We start from the raw sequence: 26357 nt of genomic DNA on the forward strand, positions 1-26357 counted from the left end.
TCAGGTCACCTGTTGTGCAGGGCGTGAGGACTGGCTCCTAATTAACAATTGAGAACAACTTGGTGCATTTCCCTTCTCGGTGTGACGACACCCTTTTTCTTTAGGGCTTAAAAGAGGCGGTGAGTTGTGCACCCAGGGTGTTCTGATTGCCTGCAGGCTTTATTTTATTTTGTTTAATGGTTTATTTTCATTGAAACCTCCTTTTATACACATTTCCTCATTACATATTTTATTATAATTGAAGAAGTATTTTTTATTATTATAAAAGAGATGAAGTTACTTGTGAGATTCGTTTCTACATATAAATATTTATGTATGTGGTTGGGAACTTGTCATTGCCACATAGACAATTGGCCTTGGTTGTCAACATAAATACACTTTGGACAAACCAAATATTGGCTCTACGGAGGGCCTTTCACAGTTTTATGTTACCTGAAGGCCACCGTAGTCCTACAACACGCTTGTGAAACTGTGGTAGCATGAGCCGCAGAGTGCAAAACCGTGGTACCACCAGCCACCGTCTGACTTCTATTGCTCCTAAAGTAGTGTTATTATGGTAAGGATGAACGGTATTACCATGGTGTTGCACTCGACTGCACACGCTACCGCTGTCTTGGAAAGGGAGGAGTGAGCGGAGGGGTACTCAGTTGGTTGCAATCTGCAACCAACCCACTGTACCTTTAAGGTGCTAGGCCTTACCTGTGGTGAGTACTATTTACCCACAAGTCTGGTGAAGCAACCATAAATTGGCGACCCCACCTGCAGCCAACCACTTTCATATCCAGAAAGTATATAGCTCCTTTAAATTCTCCAACACACATCTCATTTTGAACACTGTATCCGCTCAGATATTCACTTCTTTTTTTACTTTTCTACACCTGCGTGATCTTCTCAGGCTGCCAAGTGCTTCAGTTAATCAGGTAAGTGGGAGATCTGTCATTACAAAACACCGCGAGCGTGAACTGAATTGATTTAAAGGATAAGTCTGATGGTATTCAGTGTTTTTAGTTGAAAATAGTCCCCAACCAAATGCACTATTTACTCTTGTTTTAGTAATGTTTGCTGAGAGCTGCTGAGCCCAGCTATGCTAAGAGACAATTTTAAAGATTTTGCTTTCAGTAGAAACAAAAGAGCTCAGATCGCCACAGATACAGTACAGAGAATAACACCGGTGTTATGACAGCTGTTGCACATTCAACAGCTTCGGGTCTTTCAGAGTGAACCTGTCCATATCCACAGAGCACATGTGGGCAGTGTGTTACAGTATATGTTTTTATAAAAGTACACGGTGACATAGATGAGTCTAAAAAGTTGATTCTCTTACATGATTGTGAAGATTATATATTATATAAACCTGCAACTGCAGTAATTATATCCACCTCTTTTGTAATGAGATTCTTTCCGTGCTGTCATATCATACCTGTGAATCTGTGTTTTTCTCTCCCTCCTCCTCCTCATCCTCCTCATCCTCTCCTCCCCCTCCATCTTTTCTCATCCCAATTATTTTCCGCTCATGCAACTTTTATGTCACCTCGGGGAATGAATTAAGTAGCAAACTCCGATTACATTTAAAAAAAACAAATCTACCTCGGTGTCTTTTCTGTGCTTGTCCTGTCCTCACCTTTGGCTCCGGAAAACAAATGTCTCTTACTTGGAGCTTCCCTTTCTAATGGCAGCCTCTGATGCTGCTTAAGTTAAAAGTCTGGGAGAAAAGTTTGCATTGTGTTTGGTGCATACCTGCAAGAAGAAACATGTCATCCTTAAGAAATACTACAGTTCTATTCGGAGCAAATCAGTGACAAATATACCTTCAGATGTGACTTGCAATTAGTGCTGCACATGTTGTATGGAAGTTTATTACCGACAAAACTATTAAATATGCACATAACAAATATAAGCTTTGAACGCATGATCCTGATCCGCATTTACGACGTTTACAAATCTGTCCTTTGTTCTTTGAGAAAAAAAAATCCACAGACTTTGAACAACAACCCGCATTTAAGCTTAATTTATACTTTCCGTGTCCTTTTGGCTGCGAGGGTCCACGTGACGGATGGTAGAGATAAGAAAGATTCCCCTGTTACTGACTTGCAAGTGTTCAATTCAAGACAGTCATATGATTACAGAGTTGGTCATGTGATAGACTAACTACTGCATTAACAACTTAACAATATATTCATTGAATTTGGGTTTGATTACATCGAACGATGGACTTGACTGGCGTGAGTTGTAGAGCACCTTAAAGGACCAGTGTGTAGCATTAAGGGGGATTTATTGGCAGAAATGGAATATAATATTAATAAGTATGTTTTCTTAAGTGTATAAATTGAATCCACCGTAGTTCTCCTGCACGCTCGCAACATGGTTTCAGGTTGGTTGCAATCTGCAACCACACCGCTAGATATCCTACACTCTGCACCTTTAAGTCAGATTTATTTATCAGAGCTTTCAGAAGTTTCCTTGTTGTAATTACGACGCAAATGTTGATATGAACACTGTTTCGGAAACTTGTACTTCGCTATGACATGAATGTGGAAATGTTTTTTCTTCCCTTAATTATAAATTTACAATAAATAAAGAAATATACCTTGACTTTATTTTTGACTGCAAAAGCTGATTGTCTTTCCAGTTCGACGTGAGTATGAGATAGTTTACTCCTCCGATATGTTTTCTGATTCCTCAACGTTTTTGTCGTTAATGAACTTCCGTATTCTCAGGGCCAATCAGTTTGAGTAATTTTGGTAACAGTGGGGGGGAGAGCCATCATTCTACCTAATGCAATCAGTGATTACTCAGATATTCTGCATTATACGAGGACAAAGTTATCCTGACAGAAGAAAAAAAGGATCGATAAATGATGTTAGCGCCTTCCTCTAGGACTGTAATTTTCATAATGCCAGAACAAAGTGGTGAGAAAAGACTTTCATCACCCCCAAAGTAAAAATCAATGAGACAGTGAAAAGGAAAAGAGTCAGGGAGGTTTAGCAAAAAGCCAGAATAGAAAATATGACAAGTAATCTCCACCCTGAACACAACCAGTATCTCCTTCAAAACCAGCTCTGAGTGTCTGAATAGTGTAATCAACATTTGTATAATCATCCCAGTTTGACTTTTATTAAAGTCTCTCCTGTGAGCCGGCCTCACGCTGCTGATGTAATTAGAATCTGGTAGTCATACGGGTGAGACGGAGAGCAATCATTGTGCTACTTGTTTTCTTTTGGGCTTTCACTTACAAAGTAAAGACTCTCTAAATGACTATGAGCGGCAGAGCAATCGACAGGTTTTATTTATTATCATCATTACAGACTGTAGAGTGTCAGATCCTGCTAATCAGATTTGGGTTTCTGCTTTTGTTTGTCTTCGTCTTGCTGTAATTTCATTTCATTTGAAAGCGCTGGTGTTTTGTTAAGAGGTGCGGATAATTTGAACAGAATGGAAACAGAACAAGGCTTCAAGGCCGGATTCACAATAACCCATTTAGCTTTTTAAGTCTGCTTTTTGGGGTTACTCAGCTGTGAAAGCATAATTTAATGTTGAATTTGTAACCAGTTTTGATTGATTCACTTCATGTTTTAGTGCTTCCTCTGTTACAGCTTTGACTTATAGCTCCCCCTAGTGGCTGATCTGTTGAGCTACCACGTTAAAGTTTGTGATGCATTTGTTTTAAAGCTTTTTATTTTCCTTTTTTATCTATTGTTTTGCTCTTTGTGTTAGATTAGATTGATTTTTTCCCGTACATATATTTGCCGAAAGCGCTCTCTAAATAAACTGGACTTGAGACTCCATATTTGCGCAATTTTATTCAAAGGTAAACACACAATTGCATCATCAGCGGGGGGGCAGGATACAGCGGAATGGACAGATCAACTTCATGATTAAATCTTGTGTATCTACATAGAAAAGTAACAGTGAAATAAGCATAACCAGGCACAATGAATCATAGACAGACAGAAAAGGGGATACAGATAATTAACAATTAAACTACAAAAGCAATAAACTTAATGTCAAACAAAAACATCTAAATCTAAATCACTTCCAGTGGATCTTTATGGCTTCGTCAAAGTAAAAATCAGGTAAAAAAATTTGGAAACATGTGTATTTTGTCCGTAATTATAAAGTTGGTCAAAGGTCAAATGCGTCCATCGGTGTCACTCCGTTACAAAAAACATCCCGTACAATAAAAATTCTCAACTTTACAATATGGCTGTCGTTTTTGGTCTCTTTAATCATATTTACAGCTCTTAATAAGTTATTTCACCAAAGATCGATTCATAGAACTGCATAAAGTATTTACATTTAAAGTACAAAACAGTTATAGCCATAAGAAAAAACTACACCCAAGCCTCGTCAACTCCCAGAAACCTGCAGAAAATGTGGAAATTATTAAAAGAGAAGGGGTCAACAGTTCAACCAAAACTTGTAGGTACAGTAGAAACAAGTTTTATATACAGTGAATTCGCATCGAAAACAGACAATTCAGACCGGATTTTACAAACACCGATACCACCACTGTATTGTCATTGTCAAAGCCAAAAACAAAATTAATACTCTTTCTTGTCGTTTTCATGTAATTGTGAACTGATTCACAGTAAATGTCATGTCCCCTTAAAAACCTCACAATGAAATGTTTTTTGATTTTCACCACCACTTATCACGTTAAAACCGTAGACTGTATATAAAGATAGACGACGTGACAGCTCCCCAAAAGTGAAGCCAAAACAACCTGATCGCCCCCTGGTGGCTGGCTGCGGTATAGAGCATAAATCCCACCCCCTCAATGTTAGCAAATGGGCCAAACTAAAAGTACATTTTTTTCATTTTAGGTAGTTCTTATCATGCTAATGTATGTTCAAGTGTTAATTTTTCTGATAAGTTTGGTATTAATTAGTTATTTGATGCTATAAAAAGGGGGCGAGACGTCATGATTGGAAGCTGTGAGTCTCTCTCGCTGACAAGCTGCGGCCACGCTCGGTTCGTGATTGGTTCGGCTGGGTGTCCTCGATACCGCTGCTGCACCCCCCGATCACTACTGTGCAGACTCTGGCTCCAAATGACGTTTAAAATCTCAAGATGCCTGCTCCTGTATCCAGGATATTTTGGCTTCACTTTTGTACAGCGGGAGGATGTGGCGACGAGTTGTCCATCTTTATTTACAGTCTATTATTACTAGCAATGTTGATTCTCAGTGTAAGCTGGCGATCCCTATACACAAACCCGAACACCATTTGGTCATACTCATGTATGTAAATGAGACGTAACAGAAGCTTTTCTTTAATCTCTGAAATGTCACATGTACTGTGGTTCTCCGTTTGAGATGCAGGACCTCCTGACATCACTCCTCTTTTGTTCACCACATGAACCTCTGTGTGGCCGCGCTGTCCGGCCAGTGGAAGGTCTTACTGATGAAGATGTAAATTGTGGCGATGTTGACCACCGTGTACAGGACGAACTCCGCGATGAGTCTGGGCAGAGAGGGGAGAGGCATGTGCAGGCGGTACATCAGGTAGGGAACGATGAAGTACCTGAACTCCAGCAGCTTCTGGGGCACCGTCGCAGCCAGGAGGCACGCCAGGAACGCCAAACTCCAGAAGAGCGAGCGCGACTTGAAGGAGTCCAGAAAATTCCACCCTGCGAACACGTAAACGGGGACGAGGAGGAAGCGCACCAGCTCGTGCCTCTGGAACAGCCTTTTCCACACGTAGAAGGGGAAGTGGCGGTTATCCGCCAGGAGGTACTTGTGGACGGCGGTGAACTTCCACACCAGGAGCAAGGCGACGCACGTGACGGAGAGGTAAAACAGAGGCTGCTTTTTCAGAGACTGGAGGAAGCGGAGAGCGCGGTAGTAGCACAGCGAGACGGGGAGGGAGAAGAAGAGGGCGAAGGAGAAGAAGTAGAAGAGCTGGGGGAAGTTGAGGCAGGCTTCGTGGTTCGTCCTGTCGCCCACCACGATCCCGTCATTCAGCAACACGAACAACAGGAAGCCCACGCCGACCACCGCGTAAGGCCAGGCCACCAGCAGCACCGCCTTCATGTGACTGGGTGAGGTGAGGAACTCCAGCGTGAAAAGCAGCACTTTCTTAGCGCCGCTGAGCGACAGCGGTACCTGGGACGGCGGGGACTTATCATCCCTCTTCTTCGTGTGCTCCGTCCTCCAGACCTCGTCCATCTTGGCGGCCACCAAAGTGCCCGCGCAGAAGGCAACCCAGATGATGTTGGTCTGACGAAAGAGCACGGAGCAGACGCCGAGGAGCGCCGAGGCCTTGTGGCAGCCGTAGAGCGTCATGAGGTAGGTGAAGAGGGTGAAGAAAGTAGATCCGGCGTCGGTGTAGTAGAGGAAGTTGAAGAAGTAGAGCACGGGGAAGGTGGATAGAGACAGCGCTGAGAGGACACGCCGTGAGGTCGTTCGCGTCTGGAAGAGAGGAAAACGTGATATCAGCAAACAAGAAAATGACGAGACCTACGAATGATTATCTTCATCATCTGGAAATACCTTCTCCCTGAGGTGCAGCTTGCAGATGAGCAGGTAGAGCAGGTAGAGGTTACCGCAGTTAAACAGCAGGTTGATGAAGCGAAGCATCGCCGTGGAACACACCACCTGGCCCGTCAGATCAGCGAGCCACACCACGGGCTTGATGACGCCCACAGAGACGAGATAAAGGCCTGGGAGAGTGGTGATCATCGGGTCCCACTGGAGAAGGAACAAAACTGTGTTAAAGGGGCATTCCACCAATTAAAGGGGCAGTGTGGAGGATTTCAGGGGATCTGTTAGCAGGTAGCTGGTACCGCCAGCCGCCGTCTGACTTCATTGCTTCTGAAGTAGTGTCATTATGGTAAGGATGGCGTCTCAGCGAGGCGAATGACGGTTTTGCACACGGCGGCTCACGTCACCGCAGTCTTGGAAAGGGAGTGAGTGGAGGGGTACTCAGTTGGTTGCAATCTGCTACCACACCACTAGATGCCACCAAATCCTACACACTGTCCCTTTAAGATATGTTAATTTGTCTTGGTTAGTGTCCCTCTGCTTGTGAAAACAGATGCATCATGTCTTCTGTGGCTCTAGAGGATCTTTCCAAAGTCTTAAGAAATTAACCTAGTGATGTCATCAGAGTTATCTCAGCTTAGGTTTGTTGCATGTCACATCTCTCTCACCATCAGTGAGAGAGACTGGCTCCCTGTGGATTTTTTAAAAAAAATTAGTGGAGATGAATAACTGTTTTTGTTTACATTTTCATTTATCATTGTTGTAGGTCTATGGCACAACGGTACGACAGAGTATAAGGGCCACATTGAGGAAAAAAAAAAAATCTGAGATTGAGAAAAAAAAGTCGTAATATTACGAAAATAAAGTCAGAAGTTTACGAGAAAAAAAGTCATATTATAAAGTAGTAATTTTACGTGATATGACCTTTTCTCTCGTAATATTCTGACTTTATTCTCGTAATATTAGGACTTTATTCTGGAAATCTCAGATGTTTTTTCCCTGAATGTGGCCCTAATACTCCGTAGTATATTGTCTCTTTGTCCCTCACTGCATTAGACTTATATACTATATACTTAGACTATAAACTGTGTTACCTTCATCATAATGATCAAATGTTTTGTGGCTCCAGACAGATTTTTCTTTATTACCTAAAATGTCTCTTGATAGTAAAGGTTGCTGACCCCTGGTGACCCCTGGTGACCCCTGGTCTAAACCATGGAAAGACACTATCGAGGTGCATCATGGGAAATGTAGGATCCAGCATTTTTTTTTGGAGCTTGCCCCATACTAGGAACTACAGTACCTTAAGGCACATAAACCTCCACTAATGCCTTTATACATGTCCAACAAGGAGATTAAAAGCTCCACAAAGCTGCAACAGCATTTTAAAAAGACAATAGCTCCTCTGCTAGCTAACCTTAATCCCTCTAAACTACAACAACAACAGCCCAGGCTGCCTCTTTACCTCGTTGAACTTGCCGTGGCAGTACTTCTGAGCCTGCGGGACGTGGAACATCTCGTCCATGTAGGGCTCCCTCTGCTCCCGGGTGACTCTGGAGAACAGCAGGCAGGAGATCAGGAAGTTGGTGCTGCAGAGCGCAGTGAACATGTAGCCTTCAAACCTCTCCATGTTTAACGACCAAATACCACGAACACACTGAATACAGTCTAAAGAGAGCTGTTCTAACGTCTGACTGTACCGCACAACTACGAGATCAGCGTGTTAAAACCCCACTACACGACCTCAGTCTGGAGGAAACACTGGTTCAACTGAACTGTGTTGTGAAACGGTTTTTATATTTGACAGCTGGCGGTGCGCTTCTGAAACATGCCCGGAACGGAAACTCTTCTATAGATATTAGTTCCTAGTTGTGCTAAATGGTTTAGCATCACCTCTATAGTAATAATAGAAGTAATAGTAATCACCATAATCATGGATCATAAAGTTTTCTTTCTTTCTTTCTTTCTTTATTTGTTTATTTATTTTTCTTTCTTTCTTTTTCTTTCTTTATTTATTTTTGTTTATTTATTTTTGTTTATTTATTTTTTTCTTTCTTTAATTTATTTTTCTCACCATTTTATTTTATTCATATTTCATTTTATTTTATTTTGTTATGAGGAAAAGGAAGAAAGAAAGAAAAAAAGGGAAAAAATTCAATTCAAAATATATTATTTCCTTTTTTTATATATATAAAAAGGAAAAAATACACATATATATATATATACACACATATATATATATATATATATATATATGTGTGTATATATATTATTATTATTTTCTTTCTTTCTTTCTTTCTTTATTTGTTTATTTATTTTTCTTTCTTTCTTTCTTTTTTTCTTTCTTTAATTAATTAATTTTTCTTTCTTTCTTTTTGTATTTCTTTAATTTATTTTTCTCTCCATTTTGTTTTATTCATATTTAATTTTATTTTATTTTGTTATGAGGAAAAGGAAGAAAGAAAGGAAAATATATATATATATATATATTTCCTTTTTTTATATATATAAAAAGGAAAAAATTATAATAAATATTTTTATTTTTTTTATTTCTTCCTAGTACTAATAGTAATCACCATAATTATATATGACACACTTTAAATGCTTTAATATATATTTTTCTTGCTTTTGTGGAACTGTTTTCATCTAAACAGGAACTTCCGTCCCGAGCGGTGTCACCGTGTTATTGTTCCCCCTTGTGTACACACGTTAACGTGAAGCTCGGTAATTGTCTTCATAGATCGTGAAACATGCATTTAACACATGAACTGGAGCTTTTTCCTGACCACAAAGTGACTCAAATGCTCTTTAAGGAGGTGAAGAATGCGTCAGAGTTGAGACAGTGTGCTGTGGAGGGTAAAATAAACGGAGCCCTGATCAACCCGACCATGGTGAGCTTTTCTTATTGTTTTATGTGTATTTATCAGCATTACTTTCCTCACATAACTATCTTTTATGGGAGATGGGAAGTAAAAGGTGTCAGAGAAACTGTGGCACTTCATTTATCACTTCTTTCTTGTTCATTTACAGCTGGTGAGTCCTTTCCATGTGCTGGTAGCTGCTAACAAGGCTGTCAGTTTACAGAAAAGTGGCAAAATGAAGACAAGAAGTTTATACTCAGAAATAATCTTCAACCTGTCACCTACTAATAATGTGAGTAACCAAAATCTAACATCATTTTCTCTTTCTTGATCTGAAATGGGTTTTTTTGTGTTGTTTAAAAGTCCCATATCATGCTCATTTTCAGGTTCATACTTGTATTTTGTGTTTCTACTAGAACATGTTTACATGCTGTAATGTAAAAAAATACTTTATTTTCCTCATACTGTCTGCCTGAATATACCCGTATTTACCCTCTGTCTGAAACACTCTGTTTTAGCGCATTTTGAAACGCCTCGCTTGAAGTCACGCCTTTTCTTCCGTAACGTGGTGATGTCACCAAGTAACACGCGATACCCGCCAAGCGTTCTAGTTTGTCAAGCTTGTCAGAGTAGAGCTGTAGTGGAGTCTGAAGAGTTTGGTTCAGTTGACCAATCACAACAGAGTGGGCCAGCTGAACTGCCTGAAATGACACCCTTGAAGTCCCGCTTTTTCTTCCGTAACGTAGTGATGTCACCAACTAACACATTTGCATAATACCTGCCTAGCGGCTAGTTTGGCACGGTGTCAAACAAAGCTAGTTAGAGCGGAGCTGGAGCGAAGTCCGAAGAGTTTGGTTCGGTTGACCAATCACAACAGAGCGGGCCAGCTGACCAATCGGAGCAGACTGGGCTTTTCGAGAGGGGGGGGGGAGCTCAAACAGAGTGTTTCAGACAGAGGGTGAAAAGAGGTGCTGCAGCGCAGCCGGTCTGAGAAAAGTAAAGCATTTTTTGAACACTAAGGCAGGTAAATATGGTGTAGTAGAAACCCTAAATACAAGTATGCACCTGAAAATAAGCATAACAGGTTCCCCTTTAATAAACTCAAAACAGAAATGAATCATATTTGTGTGCCCTTCCCTAATACAGATTTCTGAGGCGTTCAAAAGGTTTGGGAGCTCTGACGGCGACGAGTCTGTCCTGGTGGTCTTGGTTCATAACAAAGATGAGTCCCAGGTTCTGTCAGATATCACAGCCAGGGTGAGCGGACGGCAGGTTCCAGCGGAAGACATTTCCTCCCTGACAGACCATGCAAAAATCAAAAAGGTTCTCCATCTCTGCTTTCATTTTATGGGACTCAATCCATGTAATCTGGACTAGACTGTGTGTGATTTGCTAGACAACTATTTTAGTCAAATCCAGGACATGCACACACATGCAGTATATTATATATACAGTTCATTATCTGAATGAGTGACCATCAGCTGGAATTGATTAGAGGAACGTTGTCAGCTTCTTTCCAAAATGTGATTTCTGCTTTTTTGAAAGAACTGACACCTATGGCCGTACTTACTAAATGGATTTCAGTGTCATTTCTTCTAATCTTACCCCTTTTTTGTCTTTGTTCCAGCTGTATAAAATCACCCCTCAGGAGGAGAAGTGTGGGACTCTGCTGGACGCAGTTGTATGCAGGATGGCCACCAAGGACGTCATGTAGCTACAACAGGAAAATGTACAAGAGTTAAAAGAAAATAAAAATAAATGGTTTCCTTTTTTTCATATGAGATTTGGATTCATATTCATATTCACTACATTTTTAAGTCTCAAAACATGCAAATATTATCTTTTCTGCACTCCACAAAAACTTGAATCATCGTTAACTACAGAAAAAGTCAAAATTTTCCTAGCTGAATAAAAAATATCTTATTTTTTATATATCTTTTCATGGACTTAAATTTACTTTTCTCCTGCTTACATTTTCAATATAGTTGTCAGACTGATAAAGTTTGAGAGGCAGTTAGGGAAGTCATAACACTTTATTTGGCACCGTCTCAAGTTCCACCAGCAACTTTTCGTGCTTCTCAGTCGTTCCTTTGAACCTTTTTGCTGACAGTTATTTTTGTGTCTAAAAGTTGAAGGTGAGTTTTTTGTCAGTAGGGGGACAGTGATGGTTTCATTCCAGCAGTTGGTGAATAATGAATCTAAAATGCTCCGGGCCAAATATCAACAAGATCTCAAGAGGATTAAAAAAAAAATACATCCACAACAGTGACATGAAAGATTCAGTGGAACCCTGTCAGCCTAAGAATATTAAATGTACCGGTTGTCTAAAACATTTGGATGCAGCTTTGCTATAAATTTGTTCTTTTAAATCACCTTGAATTATCTGTTTTTATATTAAGTGTAGGAACACTAAAATTCTTTAACCAATGGCATCACTTCATTTGCATCTGGATGTTTACTTTTACTCATTCTCAGGTTTTCCGAGGACACAAAATTCACATGCTCTCAATGAAATGCGATTGAGGTATTTATTAAAACCGACTGCAGCTCCACACACTGGAACAAACAAAATTACATTGACTTTAAATGTATAGTGATCTACTTGAGATTGAGGTAATTAAAAAGCTTATCAAGAGTTTTGTTATAGAAAATTAGTGTTAAAATTCACATTATAGTTCATATGTAAACTCGTTTCATCATGATTCATGTCCACGTCCTTGTTACAGTAAGACAGGTCACATTATAGCGGTGTACATTCGTCAGTCGTCAGGGAAGTTGGCGAGCTCGTCTTTCCCGATGTTCCCTCCGCTGAGGATGCACACCACGTTCTTCCCTTCCAGGTCGGGGATCTTGTCGTTAACGACGGCGGCGAACGCGGCGGAGCCCGAAGCTTCCACCACGAGCCCGGATCTGTAGAGGGCGGACACGGCCGCCTTGATCTCCTCGTCGTTTATCAGGACGATCCCCTCCACGTAACGCTGACACAATTCAAAGGGCAGAGTGCCTGGGATGTGAAGAATAGTTAACAACAGTAAGGAATTCTTCAACCTAAAATGATTAGTCTTCCTCTAACTTAAGACTTAAGATGGGAAGTTTCTGTACTACAGCTGCAGACTTCCAAGAGTCTAATTTAAAGCAATGGAGAGAGAGAGATTGGAGAGAAACAACTTTCATGATACCTGCAAAAGGCGGTGCAAGTCCTGAGGCGATGCTCTTGGTGTCCATGCCCACTGGCTTCTTCTCAATGAAACTCCTGTACATGGTGCAGGCTGAGTTTAAACAGAAAAACAACAAGTTCAGCAGTGAGCTGCTGGGATGTGTGGTGGCTCTGCATGTGAAGCTTATACGTGCTTTTACTCCTGTATGTTAGTTTTACCTCCCTCTGGTTCCACACCGTAGATTCTGGTCTTGTCACAGCCTGACAGTTTGATGGCAGCGGCTACACCGGCCAGCAGCCCGCCTCCACCGCAGCACACCACCACCACATCAGGCTCTGGCATCACCTCCAGCACCTCCATACCTAGACTGGACACACGGGTTTAGACTTTGTTCTAATACAGGGGGTCTCAACCAAGGGCCCGGGGACCCGCAGTGGTCCTTGAGGGAATATTATCAAATTGGGATCCGTGACCTAATCAGAAATCAGAATCAGGAGCACTTTATTGATCCCCGAGTGGAAACTGGGGCGTTACAGTTGCTGTTGTATAAACATAAAAGATGTAAGAAATAAAGGAGTATGTGACATGTAAATTATGTACATAATGCTACAATATAAACGAAATATATGTAAAGAACTATAAGTACTAAAATAAGAAAATTAGTATATAAAAAATATGAAAAAGTGCATAAAGACATGCATGTAATGTATATCAATTTAGGGGTCCTTGACATGAAAAAGGTTGAGAACCACTGTTAGACTAATAGATGGAAGTTTGAATAATCCACCGTCAGCCCTCGAGCGTACCTCGCATGTCCTGCTATTAGATCCAGGTCGTCATAGGAGTGCAGGAAGGTCATGTTGTCCTCCTGAACACAGCGGTTCACCACATTCATCAGACAGGAGGTGGGAACTCGCTCCACCTCCACCCCAAAACTCTGAGGACGAGAATGACGCTTTCATTACCGAGCATACAATAACAGCAAATCACAGCATAAACCGACATAATGTCACATGTCTAACCTGTATGAGGATGGATCTGGACACGGGGGCTGTTTCCGGCATCACCACCTTGCCCTTTGACCCGTAGTGTTTTGAGGCATACGCAAAAGACTTCCCATAGTTCCCTGCAGACATGGTGACAAAATGACCCCCCTTCGGTCTCCTGGCAAACTGATTGGCCACCCCTCTGATCTTGAACGACCCTGTCAATTTAAAAAAAAGTAAGACAATTCTTAAGTAACGAGCTGAGATGTGGTTTCGCGAGATGAATCAAAGTGTTTTTCTTTTCGTCCAACCAGTTCTCTGCATGTTCTCCAGTTTAATGTGGATGTTGCAGCCGACGTCGAGAGGCAGGGTCGTCTGGCACCAGGGGATCATGGGAGTGTTGATGACGCCAAGCGGGCTGCCTCTCACCGTCTCTCTGGCTTCTCTCAGCAGATCCAGGGTGACGGCGTCTGCAGACACTTCACCCATCTGTCTCAGAAACACACAATTTCCCCTTTTTATTTTCTATTAACTTATTTGTTTATTTAATTTATTATTACTCTCTTATTTTTGTATTATTATTGTTTTTTTGTTTTTTTTTACTTTATTCTTTCTTTTTATCATCATTATTATTATTATTATTATTATTATTTATTTATTTTCTTAATTTTATTTCAATTTTGAATGTTGAGTTTTTTTTTTCTCTAGTGTACTTAATAAGTTTGTCTATAAGCTCAACTACTTAAAAATTGGTTTATAAACTATTGTAATTACAACTGTAAATTGCATATATGAAAACAACCTTGAAAAAAGAGAAAAAATTAAGTATTAAAAAAAAAACTAAAAAAATAAATAAATTTACTATCAGGAATAGATCTGCATTATGGAGCCACTATTTTGGCTTATAAAACATACGCATTTCATAAATAAATGGTCTTTTTTAAAATAAGTAATAAGTAGTATAATTTGTTTTAAATTACTATAACTATATAAATACATATAATTTAAGAATGAATCTATAAATGTAAAAAATTAATTAAAAATAAATGCAAAAATAAATAAATAAAATGGGAAATTAAATAGAAGAGTAGCTAGATAGGGGAAGTAATACAAACATCTATTTTAATTATTTTTGGTTCATTTAATGGCATATTTATTTATTGAGTCATTTGTTTTTGATTTTGGCAGGTTCCTTCCTCCATACTATGGTAGTTTTATTATTATTTATAGGATTTAACATCTGCAATTAACACTATTCCAACTCTCATTCATCTTCTGTACAATACACCAATTATATTGTGAATATGTATATAATAAGCTACTTTTAGTTGCTATGCTGATAACATGACTATGTGAGCACCTTTACACAGATTTATTAAGAAAAGCTAATGCACAATTATAAAACCTACTTTTTACATTACAAAGCGATATGTTTCGTGCTTTAAGCTTATTTCCCACTGACCTTATACTTGTGTGGATTTTTCCCTTTACTTAAAAACTATGACAGCCCACGTGATGTTGAGCGTGTTACATTTTTTACTGCTCCCTCCAGCCAGCTAAAGAAAATAGTTCCCCTTTGGAACGTGTTTCTTGTCGGACCTTATTATCAAACAGACCCCAAGATGGCTACCCTTCATAAGTGGCCATGGGGACTTTTCTTAGTTACCTAAGAAAACAAGTATTAAAAGACAGAAATATAGTTTGAAAACATGGGTTTTATTAGACACGTGGTGTGCGCCATGTCCGGAGGTGTTGACAGCTCTGTGGCTGCGTTGTTACTGAAGAGAAGAGGTGAGTTTAAACCTGTTCTTGTGACACTAATAACACAGAAACACTGAATGCTGAAGCTCCTCTCTGTCCTCTGAAGGCTACAGTGTGACAGGAGTGTTTATGAAGAACTGGGACCCTCTGGATGAGAGAGGAGTGTGCACTGCAGAGACAGACTGTGAGGACGCCTACAGAGTGTGTCAGACTCTGGACATCCCCTTCCACCAGGTGTCTTATGTCAAAGAGTACTGGCATGAGGTCTTCAGGTACTTCTGCTGGCCATGCATAACTTTTTTTTAATTGTATAACACTTTAAAGCTGCAGTAGGCAGAATATTTTTGGCATCATTGTGCAAAAAAGTCCACAATAATCTTTTAGTATATTGTAATTCAAGTGATCTGAGAGAGACTTCTGCACCTCCTCATGGCTCTGTTTCAGGCTTTAAAGGTCCTAATTATAAAAAAGTGAGATTTTCATGTTTTTTTTATTATAAAGCACGCTTAAGTCCTATATAAATACTGTGAAAGTATCGAAACACTCAATCCACAGGGAAATACACACAGCCCGTATTCAGAAACTCTGCATTTGAAACAAGCTGTCAGGATTTCTGTCCATTTGTGATGTCATGAATATACAATATTTAGACCCTTGACACTTTTTTAAACGTAAACATTCTAAATGTGTCCCAGTTTATTCCTGGTTGCAGTGTGTATGTGAATGTCATCAGCTGACAGGAAGTAAACATGGACCCAAGCTGTTGCCTAGCAACGCAATTCTGTTGCAGGTCCGTCAAAATGCGCTAAAACGGAGCGTTTCAGACAGAGGGTAAATACAGGTATATTCAGGCAGACAGTTTGAACATTACAGCATGTAAACATGTTCTAGTAGAAACACAAAATATAAATATTAACATGAAAATTAACATGATATGGGACCTTTAAAGAAATGTAGCCCGTGACAGGTATTTCTTAAACTGATCTCGACATGGCTCAATTTTACAGCTAAACAGTACACTACAAGATGTTTCTGAAAACATTTGTGGCGAGAAAATAGGCATTAACGTAACATAATATTGATTCATATTTGATCAGCGCTGCCTAGCTTGACCATTTGATCGGAGTTAGCAAGTGATTGACAGCTGGTCAGAGACTGCAAAGCTCCAGCTCGGCTCTGATTGGTTGTTTTCCTCTGGTCTGTGAACTCTTGCAGATGTCATAAGGAGCACCGCAGGACACAGAGGCACATTACTGTCAGGATATAGTGACTGTTTTATAAAAAATAAAGTTTTTGAATCATATTTGCTCATATCTGCCTACTCCAGCTTTAATGGAATCTGTCTTTTTGCCACTTTCAGTAAACTATTGAAGGATTATGAGAAGGGGAGGACACCCAACCCAGATATACTATGCAACAAGCACATCAAATTCAACCATTTCCACAAGTACGCCATCAACACTCTGGGTATGTAATGTGTTCATACACTGATATAAACTCATTCTGAGCAGCTTAACATCTGTTTAACGTGTTTATTCATTTGGACTGGAAAGCAGTGGGTGCTAGTTGCAGATATGAGGATTGAATTAAACAGATTTTACATATTATACACAATAGCGTTTAATCTGCGCTGTGCCGTTGTTGATTCAGGTGCTGATGCCATGGCAACAGGCCATTACGCCAGGACGTCGCAGGAAGACGAAGAGGTGTTCCAACAGACGCACGTGGCGCCGTCGTCCTCTCTCTTCAGAGATCGATTTGAGATTAGAAATCGTAAGAGTTTGACAGGCAGTGGGATTTAATTTTTCCACAGCACCATACAGCTTTGAGGTCAGACCCTCTAAACAATGTTCTCCCCTCTTCCCTCTGCACAGCGGTGAGGTTGTACCAAGGAGCAGATCTCTTCAAAGACCAAACCTTCTTCCTCAGTCAGATCTCCCAGGATGCCTTGAGACAAACCATGTTCCCACTGGCCGGCCTCACCAAAGACTTTGTGAAAAAGATTGCTGCTGAGGCCGGGTTTCATCATGTGTTAAAGAAGAAAGAGGTAGACACACACACACACACACACACACACACACACAAATAGACAGACATTTAATTCATGTTTATATTACATCAGCATAAATAGGGATATGTATTCACGTAATATGCTAAAAGTAAACTTTGTTTTTCCAGAGTATGGGCATCTGCTTCATTGGAGAGAGAAACTTTGAAAACTTTATTTTGGAGGTAAGAATTAACAAGTATCTGTTCCCGCTTTACAATTTGGCAAATTTGCTTTGTTTTCTTTATTTTTCCTCTTCTGCAGTTTTTCGGATTTGGAACAGAGCCTCCTGTTTGTGTTTTTGAAAAGCTCAAAAGCAATTATTTATTAAAAGATACATGTAAAACTGTACGTTTATTTTGTTGTTGTGTTGTTGTTGTTTCCAGTATCTGGAGCCTAAACCAGGGAACCTTGTCTCCATTGAGGACGGGGCTGTCAAAGGAACACATAAAGGTATGTTTGTGGTGGTTTGAGGTTCTCAAATTATGAATTTCTCTGCCAAAATGAAGAACTGCTGTGTCACTATATCATTATCATAGAGACATAATGCAATGGCTCCCAATATGTTATATGTCAATTAAAACAAAAATCCCTGTTTTCTGCTTCACCGATCCTCACGTGTAAGTTTGTGTTCATAACAAATGACGCATAAAATGACTCAGTGTTCTTCCTTTCCCCATATCTTGTCCTTATCCTGTGTGTCTCTGTCCATCCAGGCTGGTTCACTTTGACTCTGGGTCAGAGGGCGAGAATTGGAGGGCAGAAACACCCCTGGTTTGTGGTGGATAAAGACACCGCTACTGGAGATGTGTTTGTGGTGAGAAAGTCTGTCTCCTCTTGAATCATATAGTACACTATGTTAAAAAAAACTTTCTCAAACACATTTGCCTGAACCACTGTATGCTGTCCAAGCACTATTTAATGCTGCATTAATGAAACGACAAGGAGCACAAGGAGCATACACATTTTTGCTGACACTTTATTCCCTAAATTTCTCCCGGATCAGGCTCCGACTACCAATCACTCGGCTCTTTTCCGGGACACAATGCGGACGGACCGCTTCCACTGGTTAACAGTCGACCCGCCTCCTGAACTAGTCAAGACCCACATGATGGAGTGTCATTTCCGCTTCAACCACCAGATGCCGCTCAGTGAGTCTTTGTGTCATCAGTAGCCTGTACACTGATGAATGACAAGTTATTTACTGAACAAAAAAAATACCTTTTCTTGTGCTTTCCAGTTCCCTGTACGGTGACACTGAACATGAACGGCTCTGTGTGGATCTCACTCTCCCAGCCAGTCAGAGCTCTGACGCCTGGACAGGTAACAGCTAACGCACCTGTGTTACATAATACAGTGTTGGGCCTATGCTGTTACTTACTCCTTCTTTCCATTCCTCCCCACAGTTTGCTGTGCTGTACAAAGGAGATGAGTGTCTGGGCAGTGGGAAGATCATGCAACTGGGGCCCAGCGAATACACACTCCAGCAGGGCAGAGAACGGTGGGAAGCAGCCACGCAGCAGAAGGAGGACCAGAAGAGCCCTGAACCAGCCAGCTGAGATGAGCTCGCAGCCCAGATACGGTTGAAATGAGCTCTGTCTGGTACATTAGGTAGAGCACACTGTTTATGAAGATAAGCTGTCTCACAGGTGATTGTTGTTAAATGCCCAGCTTCGACATATCAACAGTATTATTGATAAAACAAGGATAAAAGGGTTGATTTCAGTACTGTTTCTAGACACTAAGAGGTTACCTGCTTGCTGCTCAGATTAACCATCTGCATCCAAGCCAAAGGGTGTTTTGGAGACTAGATGTAATATATATATATTTTTAAAGAGGACCTATTATGCTTTTGGGCCTTTTCCATTTCCTTTAGTGTGTTACATAGTTTTTTGTGCATGTAAAAGGTCTGCAAAGCCCAAAGTCAAGAAGAAACTCTGCTCCTGAACTGCCTGAAACGCCTCGCTTGAAGTCCCGCCTTTTCTTCCATAATGTGGTGATGTCACCATGTAACACATTTGCATAATAACTGGCACACGGCGGAAGTTTCAGTTGGTCGCAATCTGCAAACCTCACCGCTAGATGCCGCCAGTACTTGACCTGGTATTGAAGAAGTGTTGGGTGTATTTTCAATTGCCGGTATAGGAAACCTGTGAGTGACCCGGGGAAATGGAGGTTTAGAAAGTTCTGGGGGGATTTGACTCTAAGCTAGCAGAGGGTTTCTTGTGGGTCCAGAGATGGTGGACACAATATTTCGTCCCTCTTATCTGTGAATGAAAGTGACTCTCTTGTTTATTCAGTTTAATAATGTGACTCATTTACTGTAGCTTTTCCTGTATCCTGTAAGGCTGCTCATGTTGTTCATGAGTTTCCCTCCTGTCCTTTCCCTTTTGTCTGATTGACTCATGTTCCCCCTGACCTCCACCTGCAAACCTACAGCACTGTACATCGGGGATCAATGTTAAGCTATGTCTCTACTTGGTTCTTTGAATCATTGGAAAGCGCTTTCTTTTTGTTTAATTGATAAATCAAGTTAATACTTAAGTAATAAAATAGAAACAACCGAATATGATGCAAAAAAATACAGTGTTATTAGTTGTTTAAGCTCTTTTAAACGTCACATTATGAGACGGTTGATTCAATTGTTCTAAATAAATAAAAATACAATGAAACTGTATGAAACTCAGCTGCTTTGTACTGTCATGCATATCCAATTTTTTAAACAACAAATTATTGAAATATGTATAAGACCATGTTTAAGTGCCTTTTTCTCTTCATAATGGCGTTGTTGTACGTCGTGGAGCATCATGTTCATCCTCAACTGCAAACTGTAAATACTTGAACATTTTACCAATGAGTGAATAAACCTAATAAGTGTGACGTGTTGATCATTTGTTTATTGGCCTGTATACCTAAATATTCCCTCCAGAGTCACTATATACTTATGCATACTTAAAGAGGAACACCACCTAAAGTAAGAATTCCAGTATGTTGTTTCCATGGATGAGGAGTTCAATCAATATTTGTGAACATGATTTCCTCTCTCTCAAAGCCAGAAACCAGAGAAGTCTCAAACTTGTGATGTCACCGGGTATAAAGTCTGGAGCTGCTCCATAGACAATGAATGGAGACTGATTTATTGGACTCAAATAAGCTTTATTCTACTGTAGTGTTGTCAGTCCCTTATACTCAGAACATTCCTATGGGTCATCTCAGTGTCATCTATGACTTCTCTCCCATCTCATTGTCTATGGAGCAGCTCCACACTTTATACCCTATGACATCACAAATATGAGTTTTAGCAATCTAGTTCTTGAATTTGGGAGAGGCGTTCATGTTTACCAATATTTTTTGGGCTGTTTTAGACAATAGGAATAGTAGTTGTAATAGTTTTATAGTAGTTGTTGCAGTTGTGCATTGGTTGTCCTGCTGTTATTGATCCACAGGGGGCGCTAGTATACAAGATTAACCTGCAGGGTGAACCTGTTGTTCTCCAGTCAGCATTGTTTTGCACAATCAGCATACTGTATATTCTTATGAATCCTAATGACAGTCATGGCACAGCCTAATTATACAAATTAGACCTCATCATATTGTCTGTTTTCACAGAATACGGTAGATTACTTCTTTTTTTTTGTTAAAGTTTGAAAAGTTTTTTATCGGTTCATCTTTTTAAAACTTTTAAAACAGAACATAAAGGCTCAAACAACACCAATAACAGTCATAAATAAATAAATATATAACACGTTTTGCTGAGATACCATCATGCAATACAATAAAGTGAAAATAAAAGTTCCAAAAACAAAATTATGAAGAAAATATTAGATGCGTAATAAAGACTTATCTAACATGTTTCACTATTAGATGTTTATTTTCTGAGAGATAGCACACTATGCTACAACTATTACTGTATCATGACCATTCAACAATGTCAACATGAAGAACACAATCATATATTGATTAACAAAAGTCATAATTAACTGGTTTATTAAGCTGTAACATTTGCTGGAAAATTATTCATATGATGCTGTAACTAGTTGTCCACCTTTTTTATTTTTATGGAGTTGTGTGAAATGTCAACATCATTTTCTAAATCTGTGGCATTGAAGTCTTAGTTCAGCCACTTTTCATGTCTTTTTGATGCTTACAACTTCTTCAACATACAAAAGTTGAGGAGGTAGAGGACACTCAAAACACACATTAGGAATTTTACCCAACTCTCACCCTATTTTTTTTGCCTTTACTTGGTTTTACTCAGACATTAACATAAACATACTTAGTTATATACAAATATGAAGTGAACCAACTTTTCCACTTTTTACAATGACATTATAGAACACACAAATAGAACATGGGGTGCTTTTCATATTGATATCTTCCATTGAAATTCACAATATTGTAACCAAACTTCTTCTGAAATGCAGCTATTAGTTTAAATATTACAACCTCATTTACTACTAAGTTTCTAAGAAAGTACTTCTTTTAACATAAATATCCTTAAATTAGATAATTAGATTAACAAAAGTAATAATTAACTGGTTTATTAAGCTGTAACATTTGCTGAAAACTTATTTGAATGATACTGTAATTATAGTTGTCCACCTTTTCCACCTTATTCCATTGTGAAATGTCAACATCATTTTCTAAATCTGTGGCATTGAAGTCTTAGTTCAGCTACTTTTCATGTTTTTTTTCTATGCAACATGCAACTTTATGCAACAACTTCAACACACACAAGTTGAGGACACTCAAACACACATTAGGAATTTCACCCTATTTTAATAACAATGCTCTTGCGCGCATTGCTCACCCTATTTGGCCACTTCCCTAAATCTCCATGAGAAAAAGAGCCCCCCTGTGAAAGCGTCCCAGAGGGAGAAACCCAGCAGGTTTATGGTAATAAGGAGGAGAGAAGGAGGAGGAGGAGGAGGAGGAGGAGAGCCACGGAGCCATTTTGTACTCATTTGAAACTCAGTGTGGTTTAACGCAGCTGCTGCGCGTCGTGGAGACTCCAACTCCAACACTATGGATACCAAGCGTCTGTTTCCACTTTAAACAACTTCACAATGAGGGATAAAAGTAAAACGCGCTGCTGGGAGAGGAAGAGTTAATGCTTTTTGTGCAGGACTTTCGGGTGAAGTTGAGTGGCAGGTTCACAAAAGCATGGAGCTGAAGAGGTGTTGGGTTTTTTGCGTCCTGTTTCAGCTTGTGGGATGTTTGGAGATCCACCTTTCGGACACTTTACAGCCTGGGACACTTCTGGCAAACCTGTCCTTCGTGCCTGGATGGACTTCTAAACTTGACAGGACTTTATCACCCACATTCATGCAGAGTTTCTTCCAGGTTGGCAGACACGACGGGCTCATCCGTTTGTCCCACAGAGTCCAGTGTGCGCACACACAGAGGAACCCAGCACCTGTCTACTTCAGGACAGGTTCCTCCACATCTGGGGGACTTATTCTGACACAGTTTAATGTGTTTGTGCACGGCCAGGACTGTTTTATTAAATACAAGAGAAAGAAAGCGTCAGGTAAGCCAGACATTCACATTAATTACCTGACACACCTGGAGGAGACTTCCTGCTTACCTGCAGGTAAACTGCTTCTGAATGTGACAGAACTTTTGCCTGCTTTTACGCACAACATTGCCTTTTTGGACACTATGTGTGTTGGTGAGGAGTTGAAGGCAATGTTCAGGAGTGGGGATTTGTTCCTGGTTAGTGACTTGTGTCTGGAGCACAGCAGAGTGAGTTTGCACTGCAAGCTGCACAGCTCTCCAGGTGGCTCCAGGCTCTCTGTGCAAGTGAGTTTGACGCTTTTAAAAGTGCCTAAACAACATGGATCCTCCTCAGAAACCAGGCAGAGAAAGTCTGGCAAGTTGATGCACAGGGGGAAGCGACAGGTCAACGCGTCTCCCCAGTTCCAGCTCCCCAACTATCAGGTGTCAGTGCCCGAGAATGAGCCTGCAGGCACAAGGGTTATCACCCTGAAAGCCACTGACCCGGATGATGGAGAGGCAGGGAGGCTGGAGTACAGCATGGAAGCCTTGTTCGACAGCAGGTCCAATGACTATTTCGACATCGACTCCCAGACGGGGAGCATCACAACCGTCCAGGCTCTGGACAGAGAAGAAAAAGACAACCATCTTTTCAAAGTCACCGTGACTGACAATGGCTCCCCCAAAAGATCCGCCACTTCTTACATCACCGTCACCGTGAGCGACACCAATGACCACAGCCCGACGTTTGAGCAAACTGAGTATCGCGTTACCATCCGGGAGAATGTAGAAGTGGGGTTTGAGGTGATGACAATCCGAGCCACTGACGGGGACGCCCCCTCCAACGCCAACATGATTTATAAAATTGTCAACGGTGACGGGGTTAACTCTGTGTTTGAAATCGACTCCCGGAACGGCCTGGTGAGGATAAGGGAGCGGCCCGATAGGGAGACCCGCGCCCGGTACAAGCTGATTGTTGAGGCCAACGACCAGGGCAAAGACCCGGGCCCCCGCAGTGCCACCGCCACTGTCAACATCTCTGTGGAGGACGAGAATGACAACTACCCACAGTTCACTGAAAAGAGGTACGTTGTACAGATCCCGGAGAACGTGGCGGTCAGCACCAAAGTCATCCAGGTGGAAGCCACAGACAAAGACGAGGGGAACAACGCCAAAGTTCATTACAGCATCATCAGTGGCAACGTTAGAGGACAGTTCTACATTCACTCCCCCACCGGTGTGATCGACGTCATCAATCCTCTGGACTACGAGATGATCCGAGAGTATAATTTGCGGATTAAGGCTCAGGACGGTGGCAGGCCTCCTCTGATAAATGGCACGGGGATGGTGGTGGTGCAAGTGGTGGACGTGAACGACAACGCCCCCATGTTTGTCAGCACGCCTTTCCAGGCTACTGTGCTGGAAAATGTGGCCATTGGTTACTCTGTGATCCACATTCAAGCAATTGATAGTGACGCAGGAGAAAACGCCCGTTTGGAATACCGGTTGACCGGCACCACGCCTGGTTTCCCGTTCACCATCAACAACAGCACGGGCTGGATTACAGTGAGCGAAGAGCTCGACAGAGAGACGACCGACTTCTATACCTTTGGCGTGCAGGCGAGAGACAATGGGATACCTGTGATGTCCTCCTCAGCCAGCGTCAGCATCACTGTGCTTGATGTGAACGACAACGTACCCACCTTTACGGAGAAGGTCTACTCACTGAAGATCAATGAAGATGCTTTCGTGGGGACCAGCGTACTGACAGTGACGGCCGTGGACAGGGACGCCAACAGTGTGGTGACCTATCAGATCTCCAGTGGCAACACCAGGAACCGCTTTGCCATCACTAGCCAGAGCGGCGGCGGGCTCATCACCTTAGCCCTCCCCTTGGACTATAAGCAGGAACGCCAGTACGTCCTGTCAGTCACCGCCAGTGACGGAACGCTCTACGACACCGCTCAGGTGTTCATCAATGTCACGGACGCCAACACGCACCGGCCCGTCTTCCAAAGTGCCAACTACCAGGTGATGCTCAGCGAAGAGAAACCGTCGGGCTCTACTGTGGTGGTGATCAGTGCGACGGACGAGGACACGGGGGAAAATGCTCGCATCACGTACCTGATGGAGGACAATGTTCCCCAGTTTAAAATTGACCCGGATACAGGTGCCATCACAACGCAAATGGAGATTGATTATGAAGACCAGGCCTCCTACACGTTGGCCATCATTGCCAGAGACAATGGCATCCCTCAGAAATCTGATACCACCTATGTGGAGATTATCATCCTTGATGCCAATGATAATACTCCTCAATTCCTTAGGGACCGGTACCAGGGGTCTGTATTTGAAGATGCACCTGTCTACACCAGCGTCCTCCAGATCTCTGCCTCAGATAGAGATTCTGGCTCGAATGGCAGGTTGAGCTATACGTTTCAGGGCGGCGACGACGGAGAGGGGGATTTCTTCATAGAGCCTTACTCTGGTATCATCAGAACTGCTCGCAAACTGGACCGGGAGAACGTTCCCGTTTACAATCTGAAGGCCTACGCCGTGGATAGGGGGGTTCCACCTCTGAAAGCGTCCGTTCCCATTCACGTGGTGGTCCAAGACATAAACGACAACGCTCCGGTGTTCGAGAAGGACGAGCTATTCATCGACGTGGAGGAGAACAGCCCGGTGGGGTCCGTCGTGGCCCGGATCACTGCCACCGATCCCGACGAGGGCACCAACGCTCAGATCATGTACCAGATCGTTGAAGGGAATATTCCAGAAGTTTTCCAGCTGGACATTTTTAGCGGCGACCTCACTGCACTCACAGACCTGGATTATGAGACTAAAACCGAGTACGTCATCGTGGTCCAGGCCACCTCGGCGCCACTGGTGAGTCGGGCCACCGTGCACATCCGCCTCGTAGATATGAACGACAATGTGCCGGTGCTGCAGAACTTTGAGATCATCTTCAACAACTACATCACCAACAAGTCCAACAGTTTCCCGTCAGGAATTATAGGAAAGGTACCGGCTCATGACCCGGATGTGTCGGATAAGCTGCGGTACAAGTTTGAGTCTGGGAATGAGCTCAGTCTGCTGCTGTTGAACGAGGACACTGGGGACCTGAGGTTGAGCAGGGACCTGGACAACGACAGGGCCCTGGAAGCACCCATGACCATTTCCGTCACAGGTAAGAGAAAATATCCTTTTGTCTTATTTCCAAGCTGTTTTTTTCCCGTGAGAAAATTCTCCCTTTTCATGTCAGTTACATGAAAGATGGTAAAATTTGAGTCACCACATGTGATGCATCATCACGCTGCAGTCAATATCTTCTGTTGAATAGAGAATAGGCAGGTTTCGGCTGTGCTGTTGGCTGTATGTTCAGCGAGTGTTTGCTGCAGGCTCTATGCAGGATCCGGTTGTGCTGCTTTTGGGTGATAAATGCATTGTGTGCAAGTGGTTGGTTGAGGTAATAAAAAAGGTGCTATGAGCAGGGCACCCTGATAACCGAGCCGCTTTGTTGCTGCAGATACGTGGGCTTCTGTCACACGTTGGAACACACACGTGCAT

The 26357-nt window shown here is 41.7% G+C and overlaps 5 protein-coding genes across 14 annotated transcripts in view; 3 read left to right on the top strand and 2 right to left on the bottom strand.

Annotated features, from left to right (window-relative positions):
- Positions 1-3784: 3784 nt before the first annotated feature.
- Positions 3785-8304, bottom strand: alg10 (ALG10 alpha-1,2-mannosyltransferase). The gene is made up of 3 exons (XM_074625146.1): positions 7947-8304; positions 6491-6688; positions 3785-6409 (listed from the first exon to the last, which is right to left on the bottom strand). Exons 1-3 carry the CDS (start codon positions 8109-8111, stop codon positions 5348-5350), a joined length of 1425 nt encoding a protein of 474 aa, XP_074481247.1. The 5' UTR covers positions 8112-8304; the 3' UTR covers positions 3785-5347.
- Positions 8305-9141: 837 nt separating this feature from the next.
- tprkb (Tp53rk binding protein) lies at positions 9142-11118 on the top strand. The gene is made up of 4 exons (XM_074626075.1): positions 9142-9372; positions 9512-9634; positions 10489-10665; positions 10970-11118. Exons 1-4 carry the CDS (start codon positions 9232-9234, stop codon positions 11054-11056), a joined length of 528 nt encoding a protein of 175 aa, XP_074482176.1. The 5' UTR covers positions 9142-9231; the 3' UTR covers positions 11057-11118.
- A 750-nt stretch (positions 11119-11868) lies between these two features.
- On the bottom strand, positions 11869-15004 carry LOC141762143 (L-threonine ammonia-lyase-like). Its single transcript, XM_074626074.1, has 7 exons — positions 14949-15004; positions 13798-13975; positions 13523-13704; positions 13307-13437; positions 12719-12867; positions 12522-12611; positions 11869-12346 (listed from the first exon to the last, which is right to left on the bottom strand). Exons 2-7 carry the CDS (start codon positions 13973-13975, stop codon positions 12102-12104), a joined length of 975 nt encoding a protein of 324 aa, XP_074482175.1. The 5' UTR covers positions 14949-15004; the 3' UTR covers positions 11869-12101.
- Positions 15005-15057: 53 nt separating this feature from the next.
- Positions 15058-19876, top strand: trmu (tRNA 5-methylaminomethyl-2-thiouridylate methyltransferase). Its single transcript, XM_074626073.1, has 11 exons — positions 15058-15277; positions 15354-15519; positions 16608-16714; positions 16898-17020; positions 17122-17294; positions 17426-17479; positions 17681-17747; positions 18011-18111; positions 18301-18445; positions 18535-18617; positions 18701-19876. Exons 1-11 carry the CDS (start codon positions 15196-15198, stop codon positions 18851-18853), a joined length of 1254 nt encoding a protein of 417 aa, XP_074482174.1. The 5' UTR covers positions 15058-15195; the 3' UTR covers positions 18854-19876.
- A 2365-nt stretch (positions 19877-22241) lies between these two features.
- celsr1a (cadherin EGF LAG seven-pass G-type receptor 1a) overlaps positions 22242-26357 on the top strand; it is a 99549-nt gene continuing 95433 nt past the window's right edge. For all 10 annotated transcript variants that reach the window (XM_074626063.1, XM_074626061.1, XM_074626066.1 and 7 more), the window contains exon 1: positions 22242-25977. In XM_074626063.1, the coding sequence (XP_074482164.1) occupies positions 22458-25977 (3520 nt within the window). In that variant the 5' untranslated portion in view covers positions 22242-22457. The remainder of the gene's footprint in view (positions 25978-26357) is intronic.

Source organism: Sebastes fasciatus, chromosome 23, assembly GCF_043250625.1.
Source record: "Sebastes fasciatus isolate fSebFas1 chromosome 23, fSebFas1.pri, whole genome shotgun sequence".
Classification (NCBI taxonomy): domain Eukaryota; kingdom Metazoa; phylum Chordata; class Actinopteri; order Perciformes; family Sebastidae; genus Sebastes; species Sebastes fasciatus.

What these genes read in the sequence shown, in the direction of transcription:
- alg10 (XM_074625146.1), bottom strand. Translation starts at nt 8,111, where the DNA reads ATGGAGAGGTTTGAAGGCTACATGTTCACTGCGCTCTGCAGCACCAAC. An exon ending in GCCACGGCAAGTTCAACGAG is followed by an intron (nt 6,689 to 7,946) that starts GTAAAGAGGCAG and finishes TTCCTTCTCCAG; the next exon opens with TGGGACCCGATGATCACCAC. An exon ending in AGCTGCACCTCAGGGAGAAG is followed by an intron (nt 6,410 to 6,490) that starts GTATTTCCAGAT and finishes CCTCTCTTCCAG; the next exon opens with ACGCGAACGACCTCACGGCG.
- trmu (XM_074626073.1), top strand. Translation starts at nt 15,196, where the DNA reads ATGGGTTTTATTAGACACGTGGTGTGCGCCATGTCCGGAGGTGTTGAC. An exon ending in CAACCACCAGATGCCGCTCA is followed by an intron (nt 18,446 to 18,534) that starts GTGAGTCTTTGT and finishes TGTGCTTTCCAG; the next exon opens with TTCCCTGTACGGTGACACTG. An exon ending in GAGCTCTGACGCCTGGACAG is followed by an intron (nt 18,618 to 18,700) that starts GTAACAGCTAAC and finishes TCCTCCCCACAG; the next exon opens with TTTGCTGTGCTGTACAAAGG.
- LOC141762143 (XM_074626074.1), bottom strand. Translation starts at nt 13,975, where the DNA reads ATGGGTGAAGTGTCTGCAGACGCCGTCACCCTGGATCTGCTGAGAGAA. An exon ending in CCAGATCCATCCTCATACAG is followed by an intron (nt 13,438 to 13,522) that starts GTTAGACATGTG and finishes TCTCGTCCTCAG; the next exon opens with AGTTTTGGGGTGGAGGTGGA. An exon ending in ACTTGCACCGCCTTTTGCAG is followed by an intron (nt 12,347 to 12,521) that starts GTATCATGAAAG and finishes TTCACATCCCAG; the next exon opens with GCACTCTGCCCTTTGAATTG.
- tprkb (XM_074626075.1), top strand. Translation starts at nt 9,232, where the DNA reads ATGCATTTAACACATGAACTGGAGCTTTTTCCTGACCACAAAGTGACT. An exon ending in ACCTGTCACCTACTAATAAT is followed by an intron (nt 9,635 to 10,488) that starts GTGAGTAACCAA and finishes TCCCTAATACAG; the next exon opens with ATTTCTGAGGCGTTCAAAAG. An exon ending in ACCATGCAAAAATCAAAAAG is followed by an intron (nt 10,666 to 10,969) that starts GTTCTCCATCTC and finishes TCTTTGTTCCAG; the next exon opens with CTGTATAAAATCACCCCTCA.